This window comes from Aphis gossypii, chromosome 3 (assembly GCF_020184175.1).
Source record: "Aphis gossypii isolate Hap1 chromosome 3, ASM2018417v2, whole genome shotgun sequence".
Classification (NCBI taxonomy): Eukaryota; Metazoa; Arthropoda; class Insecta; order Hemiptera; family Aphididae; genus Aphis; species Aphis gossypii.
Window position 1 is genome coordinate 36,487,665 of NC_065532.1, and position 9,192 is coordinate 36,496,856.

The following is a 9,192-nucleotide window of genomic DNA, read 5'->3' on the forward strand; positions in this document are numbered from 1 at the left end:
AATTCCAATCATAGAGTATTACTCTATGATTCCAATATAATATTTTTATGATAAAATATTGTTTAGCTATCATTCTAATAGTTAAATTTTATTTCAAAGTAAAAATTAAAAACCAAACATCTTGAATGTATAATTTCATATTAATGAGCATATAAGAAATCTAATTTAATATTTTAGGACAAATTATTTTATATTGATCTAATAAAATTTTAAAATGGAACAAGTTTTTATTTTCATTTACGAATATAAATAAGGGAAATTTTATAAATCTATACATTATATTGATTATGTCACGGAAGAATTAAACTTGAAAATAAAAACATAACAGTTTATCAGTGAATGAAACAGTGAAATTTTGTTGCAACAAAATATTATATTCCGTTTCAATAAATGTCACTTTAAAGAACATACGCATAAAAACCGGATTTACAAGATATTAGAAGTCAACTACCTAATGCGTGTCAATAAATTACACATAATCCTTACATCCATACAAAAAAATTACTCATAAGTCTAAAATGTTTAAGTTCATAGTACATTGTTTTATGATTTCCGGTATCATCGCAACAACTAACATATAGAATATTGTATCGCGATTATACAATTCCGGTTGACTGTTACCTAAGCGTTTGACTTTTTAATTTTTATATAATATATTAAAAATTATATAGTTTAATCATTACTCATAAAATAACACAAGTTAAAATTTATGAAGTTTCACTAATATAGAATATAAAACGTTTTCTTATATTTTAATGAATAAAAGTTAGGTTAGTTAAACCATTTAAAAAAATGTGATTGTGGAAAGAATGTGAAAGAATTAAATGTACGACCAATAAAAATATTGTTCTATAAAGCATTTGTAATTTATATAATTAAAGATCACCTAATATTGAACACTGCAGTTATAAATTATAACACAAGAAAATTATTTAATATAACTAAAACATTAGTGCACAAAAACAAATTCAATCTACTTACTTATATTTTTATATAATACCAAAAATATATATGTTACCATTTTATGTCAACATAATCCAATACTTAAATAGTTTAAAAAAAATAACTAATGACAATTAGTTGAAAAATTGATACATTTCTCATCTCGTTTACTAGTATTTCTACCTGTAATAATAAAAGAACATAAAAGAACCATTCAACTCGAAATACAGTACTTTAGTTACACGTAAAAGAAAATTGTATAACCAATCTGTTTTAGAAATGTTGTCACTTTTTAAAATTTGCAACATATGATCCACAAGATAATAGTTATCTGTAAACATATATAGTTAAATAAAATCATCGTGTGAGATTAATTAATTATTAAGTAATTAAAAAGACCTTATTTACTGCTGAGTTGTATATTGAAGGGTATTATACTATTATGTTACCTTTATGGAATATGAACGCTAAGATTTATTGTTGTTAAAAATGTTAACAATTTGGTTTCGAAATGATCATAATAGGAAGAAGATCGGATAAAAATGAAAAGAAAATGTGGTTAATTGTTGTGTAGTAATAATAGTCTTAAGTACATAGAAAAATGTGGTTTCTTAGTGCTTAAGCAACCTTCTAAAACTATTGTATGACGATATGATGACAACAATAAACAGAAGATTAACATTTTGATAATTGTATCAAGATTTCCATCAAAGTATAAAAGACAACAGATCCGTTCAAATGTGTAGTATAAGCACTTCGTCTCTTGATTAGTTAGTATAGTGATTATTTTTAAATTGTTTTACCTATACCGTCTCCAAATCTCCGGCAACATAATGAAATCTTTGGTAAGTACAAAATTTTACTACGATCATAATGGTTTTATATTATGTGTGTGTAATATTTTTTTAAATTTATAATAATTATTAATAACACTAGACAGTATAGTTAGGCCAAATATAAATTTTAAACTTAGAAGAAGTATGAAATAATAGTATAAATTAATCATTAATAAAATCATTTAAAATTTATCTAAGCCCTTTTTAATTTAATATTTATTCAATAAACTAATAAAATTTGTGTATGAATCACAATTACACATATTTAATTTTTTTTTAATGTTACGAGAATTTCGTTTCACAACGTAGGTAGGACTTTTATCTCGTTTTATTCTCATAGTTATTAAATTATAATAAGTTAATAAAAAAAAGTTCACATGATATATAGTTAATTAAATTAAATTAAAATAATACTAAATACTAAAAATGTTATATTTATTACTCAAACTTCAATATTTTTAAATTTCATAAAATTATCAATTTCTATATCTAATAGTTGTTACTTATCAATAGCATCTATAACGATAATTATCATTGGTCAACTATGTCAGTTCACGCTTCTGATATTACACTTAGATCTTAGATGAATGAACAATTTTACGTTAAATAGTTTAAGCCTAAATATTTAAATATAAATATGAATAAATCGTGGCTATCTATGTATAATGAAAATAGCTCAATTATCGATCTTATAAAAATAATTTTAACTTATAACTGCAGGTATTAGGTACAATACCTAATTAATGATTATATATATTTTGAATATTTTAAGAATATTTTTTCATTTTACTATTCACTTGGGTTGTGTTATTAGATAGTGTATTGTTTAATAATTCTTGAATAAATAATACACTTAATCTGTTTAAAGCTTAAATAATAATATAAATGTATTTATACAATTAAACTTTTTTTAATAAAAAAATGCATTTAAGCATTGCTCGTAATTGATTAGTGACTGTTGACTGAGCAGTGAGCCTAAATAAATTCAAGTTCTTAACGAATAAATACATTAGTATAAACACTTAACGTTGTAGTACAAACATTTTGTCAACAGTGTTAGTTGTTCCATATTTTGGGCCAAATACACATTTTTTTATTTTTTTAATTCAATTCTGTATTGACAAATTTATTTCAGTACTATTATAAATAATAACGTATATTTTAAAATATTCAAATAAAGATTGTGTGTTGGTATGATTTTTTTTTTTTTTTTAGTATTTGTCCTAATATTTTAATGCTTATTTTTTTTTAAATATATTTATAGATTATCTTGATGGTCGTGGTGTCTGTGGCCGTGGCCGACGAAAAGGGTACACCCAAACAGGATAAGCGTCAAATATCTTCGTACAACAGCGGTACTGCTGCAACTATCGCACAACCGTTACAAACGACGCAGCCTACATCCGGTACAGTAGCGGTCAATAATGCACCTTCGTACCAACCAAGTTATCTACCGACTTGTGTGGTACAACCGTACAGCAACAGCATTTTCACCAATCCATCGGTCCCCGTTTATCAGCCTCCGTACTATAATGGGCCCTCCGAGTCGTATGTACCTCAATACCAACCGCAACAATATCCAATCGCTTATCAACCACCACAATATCCGATCGCATATCAGCCACCGCAATACCCGATCGCCTATCAGCCATCGCAATATCCAACCACGTATCAGCCGTCACAATATCCGGCCACGTATCAGCCTTCGCAATATCCGGCCACATATCAGCCGTCGCAATATCCGGCCACGTATCAGCCACCACAATCCGCTCCGAGTCCGGCGCCGTACTCATACAGTTACTTCACTACGGCGGTCAACAACGCCAACAGCAACGCACAGTTGTCCACCACTAAGAAGTAATACGTTTTTTAAACATTAATCCGGAGAATATGTTCAGGCTTATAATACGATACTATCATATACATATACATAGATAATATCTATGTATATTTCTGTTAAAATATAAATTATAAATTATATAATAAATGCAAACGGTTTTTTTTTTTAAGAGAATTTAAATCTTTTTTATTTCATTAATAAATACATAACATAATATTTCACGATGATGCACACATAATTATATACAAATAAAATAAAATGATATGATTATTAACAATGATTTACTAGAAACTACGATTGCCGACGATGTAGTAATTATAGTTCAGATTAGGTGTATGATATTTTCTTATTACTGCAGCAGCGGATCGGTTGACGATTGCGGTATCATCGATGATTAGTAGAGAGATGGAGCATAGATCGGGGCCTTGTAGATTGGTGCGTGGTGGTAAGACAAGGGGGACGCGTAAGAGATTGGAGCGTGATAGGGGAGGGGTGCGTGGTAGGAGAGGGGAGCGTGGTAAGCGAGAGGTGCGTGGTAGGGGAGGGGAGCGTGGTAGGACAGGGGGTAGGACAATGGAGCGTGGTATTTCAGTGGCGACACGAATGTCGTGGGCAGGGCCAATGGGGCAGCTGGGTAGGTGAGTGGTGCGTGGTAAGCAGGGTATCCGTAGCCCAGTCCGTAGATGCTGCGCTTGTCTGTGGTCTTGGCAGGGGTTGCTTGTTGTGGCTTGGCTTCTTCGGCGAAAGCGCAGACGGCAAGAGCCAACAGCAAAACGGCAGCTACGTACTGAAAAACAAGCAAAATCATAAGACGTTAACTCCGCCAATCCTTGTTTAAGTCATTAGGTACTTCGTACAACCTGCACACGTTGTCTTAGTTGTAAATATTTTAGATACATAGTATAATAGTATAGTGTGTCGTGACCTAATTGAAAAGATATTTTGTAACTATAATATAAGGTGAATAATGCTATCGACAAAACAACTCTAATTGTATCGAGGGACGATTTAATTTTTTTTTACTAGATAATATCAAAAAATGTTTCAACTACTTTATGATATAATGTTTAATATAATATTTTAAAATTTTTATAACTGAAATATACACAGATCGCAGATGTGGTTCTTACGAGACTTATAAAAATTAATCGCAAAGTAAAAAGTAGCAATCGATAAATACGCTTTATATTTTAACGGCGTGATGTATTGCGTACGAAAAACTCAACTAAACTTCTATGTCCTATGAGATAAACGTTGCGAACTTTATTTGTACTCTGAAAAAATAGTCAACTCAAAACTAATAGATCTAATAAAATATTAAGCGCGAGTATAAAACATATAAAATAAACTTACAGATTTCATGGTGGTTGGTTTTAGTTGGTCTGCAAAATGCGAATGAGAGATAATATTGTATTGTGCTTACTGTAGAAGCTGATTGATTTGTGATCTATTTCGAAGAACAGTTGTGCGTTTTATAGTCCGACAAAACTGGATCAACAGTGCCAGTCAAAGTAGCCGCCCCTGTGCTTAATACCCAAACGGGCCATCTAGTGGTCAGAAAACTTGTTTGCGTTTGGTCTTGTAATAAGACCATTTAGTCTTTAACACGTAAATTGTTCTTTATAATTGTTATTGTTATGCACGTAGCTACCTCCTATTACCTATAGTAACATTCGATGATCTATAGTCGAGAGCTTTTAGCGTGCATAAAATTAAAATACTAATACCATACAAATTAAACAATATATATATTTCCATTTTGAGCACTCCTGCACAAGTATGCGCAACCGATAAAATATTATAGACTATATTACGTTATAGTTTGCGTGTTTACACGAAAATAGTAAGAAAGGTAGGTATATAAAAAAAAGTGGATTAACGATCTAGAAATGAACGTAATTCTATATATCTCTCACACTTGGTTATTTTTTTAATTGTCACATATTATACGATGACACAGGTTTTATGCAATATCCGAAGAAACATATAGAATAATATAGACCGATGTTTATCAATAGGTACAAAATTATCATTCTAATTATTTATTATTATTATCCAATATAATCGTGACGTGATTATGCTAAGAGCGGCATTACCTCATTTCATACACAACAATTTACAGGTATCAAACAGGTAAAGTCATGAGCCTGAAATAATTATTAAAACCAATAAAATGGGTCGAAAATATTTGATTTAAAAAGTAATGCGATAGAGTAATATACTAATATGTCATACATAATGCTGTAAGAACGTATGGATAGTGGATATTTAATTTATAAAAATATTGGGCATTCATTAACAATATTTAAAATACAAAACATTACTACTGAATGTTATATTTCAGTAACATACGCAAAAAAAAATTTTTTTTCTTTAGAGGGGTATTTTTGAAAATCAGTTAGAAATTTAGAACTTTATTTTAATAAACATACCAACTTTCTTTATGAATTAATTTGACGTTAATATAAAACATTCAAATGCATACATTTTAAATTTAAGAGCTAGTTAATTTCTCAAATGTTAACTCGATTTACTTGACCTTTTCAATTTAACACACTAAACATATTAAAGGACATGCTTCTTTATTTTTTAGTATACCGAGTGTTATTTTCTTTTTAGATTTTGAAGTTAACATAATTTTTTTATTAGAAGACATAATATAACGACCTTCTTATGAAATTAGTTAGTTATGTGAATGGTAAAATGGTTTAAATTATTCAAAAAAATTTAAAATACAAATAAAACTATATATTTTGAGTTCGAAATTGGATCAAACATAAAATATTTTATTTAAAATAAAAATATATCCTTGATCTAGATAAAACTTGTTTAAATATACGAGAATAAAAATTATTTAAGTATATAAATTTAAAAATCTAAAAATCTATTCTATTTAATGTTTTATTTACTTTATATATTTTTATATAAGCTATATTATGTATATTATAATATAGCGACTTTTTATCATTAATATTTGATATAAAGGAAATAGGTTTAAAATGTTTAAATATTTATTTAACAAAATTAATTTATCTTAACAATATATATATTAAAACTATCAACTGCTTCTCATAAGTTAAGTACGTATTTACTAATTACTATTCACTATTCAGGTTATTAAAGAAGATTTGAAATTTTATTTATACCAATAATTTACATCTGTATTTTATAGTAGGTACTATGAAATAAAAAAAATATGTATACATTTATATCATTTATGTGCCAACTTCTAACGTAGAATCTATACATTCTACAAATATTCTAAAAATCTACATTTATGCTGCTATTGATTAACTAAACATAACATATTTATTCAAAACCTGAAAAACAGCCAGTCGTTTGGAAAAAAAATAAGAGTTTAATAACAGGCTACCTTATCGCAAGGAACCTAGAGTCTTTTTGCAAAAAATTAATTCTCCATATGGCCTACGACATATAGACATAAATGATAAAATATATATGGATAAATGTGTAAATATGTACAAATGAATACTCATTAAGGTCATCATTTACGGAATGCAAGGGAATGCATTGCATCCCATAAAATAAAGATGGCCTTTATATTTTACAGGTTTATTACTAAAATTTAAATTGATCCTCATTTGTATAATACAAATAATAACATTTTAGTAGTTTTAGACATTTTTTATGATAACAGTATTAAATATTTTTTGAATTTTAATCATTCTCTATACTAACAGATATATTTTTATTGGATAATTCAGGTATTTTAATATAAACTATCTACAACTTTCTTCTAAAATTCTTTTTGCTTAGATTATCATTTTTAATTAAAAACAATTTTTAATCTTTAGATTACTTATTTTTAGAGTGACACCAATTATAGGTGACTATTGGATAATATTTTATGGTTATTGGTTCCACGTGAAATTCTCATATGACTCTATAATACATAATTCTCGACTTATGCTAAAATAGCAAAGATATCATAATAATTTTAATTTTTATAGTTTTAGCTTAATTTTCTTATAATGTGATATTATAGATGATGTCACATTATTATGAAAGTTTTTAACAATTGACTATGGTCTACCACTCTACTATACCTACACTATACTGATATGGTTAATAAAAGATAATTAATTGTCCATCCCATATATGTATCACGCATGTTCATAACCACTATGCTATAATTATTGAATGAAAGTAAATTTTATTATTTTAAAAGTAAATATAAACTCAGTTTTTAATTGATTTAAGTTATTCATAGTAAATTCTAATGAAATATTAGTTAATTTAAAATATTTTTGAATTATAAATGTATAACCATTTAAAAAATAAAAATAAATATTTACTGTATTGAATAGATAAGTTTTAGTGTTGAATTATTATTTTCATTAAGTGTGTAGCCATGTTCAAATTGGCTACCTAAATTATTCAATTGATACAATATATAAAACAATAAAATATTTATTCATTCTATTTGATTTATTAACATTTTACAAAAAAAAAAAAGAAAGAAAGATTTTATAAAGTATTATTTATTTGCACAAATACGGCGCAACAGTTAAAAACCCCTATAAAATAATTCACACAATAATATACTTTACGTGTGAATTGTCAAAGTAAACTTTATACTATTCAATACTTAATTTACGAAAATCATAATACTATAAAATATGATTAATTACATTACAATAATAGTTACACCTACTAAATACTAATAATAAAATAGTTGGAATGCTAGTTGGATTGTATCGAACAAACATTAAGGAGTATTGCTTTTATATTATAATCAATTGAAACATTAAAATAATAAAAAATGTAAAATGTAAAAATATTTTATAAATATTTTAAATTAATATAAAATTAAACTAAGCCTTTGTCTATTCTTTATACATTTTATCAGTGGATATTTATAATTTACTGTTTCTAAGTATATTGTTTTAATTTAATATTATAATTATTATATTTAATTTATTAACTTGTAAATATAATATAGGTATGTTAAGTATTTATTGAAAATAAGTTTTATGAAAATAAATTGTATATTTTTATACAAACAAAATGTTAAATAATATTTATTTTATATTGACATATAATCTGGTATGTTTGGCAAATTTTATCCATTTTTCTGCTACTTGATTCGGATAAATATGTCACTCAAAATAATAATTAGGAAGAATGAATAAATAAAAAAAAATTGGAACATTCTTAAATATTAGATATTAATAGCTTTAAATATTTTACAAAAGTACTAGATCGTCAAGCATATTATATACTAACTTTAAAAAAAAACCAAGGCCTTCAAAATATCCCCTATAGTTTTAATTAGTACTGAAATACTGAATAGTATAGTTACTCACTAGGCTATTATAGTTGAAATCAATCGTTGATAATTGATTAATTTTATTACCATTTTAACATATAGACGCATAGTTATTTATGCTTCACACATTAGTAAACTTGCTTTGGCGTTAAACTAAGATAAATCATAATAACAATACATTTTTACGATTAATTTTGCTCAATAAATTTAATATGTTGTATTATATTAAAATAATTGTAATAATTAAATTATATGATTAAATTTATATTATAGTATTTTATTGC

At 26.4% G+C, this 9,192-nt stretch overlaps 2 protein-coding genes across 2 annotated transcripts; one reads left to right on the top strand and one right to left on the bottom strand.

Annotated features, from left to right (window-relative positions):
- Positions 1–1,637: 1,637 nt before the first annotated feature.
- Positions 1,638–3,784, top strand: LOC114122130 (adhesive plaque matrix protein-like). The gene is made up of 2 exons (XM_027984700.2): positions 1,638–1,787; positions 3,043–3,784. The coding sequence occupies exons 1-2, from the start codon at positions 1,776–1,778 to the stop codon at positions 3,637–3,639; spliced, it is 609 nt and encodes a 202-aa protein (XP_027840501.2). The 5' UTR covers positions 1,638–1,775; the 3' UTR covers positions 3,640–3,784.
- LOC114122131 (cuticle protein 12.5-like) lies at positions 3,775–5,129 on the bottom strand. Its single transcript, XM_027984701.2, has 2 exons — positions 4,972–5,129; positions 3,775–4,405 (listed from the first exon to the last, which is right to left on the bottom strand). Exons 1-2 carry the CDS (start codon positions 4,978–4,980, stop codon positions 4,013–4,015), a joined length of 402 nt encoding a protein of 133 aa, XP_027840502.1. The 5' UTR covers positions 4,981–5,129; the 3' UTR covers positions 3,775–4,012.
- Between the last annotated feature and the right edge of the window lie 4,063 nt (positions 5,130–9,192).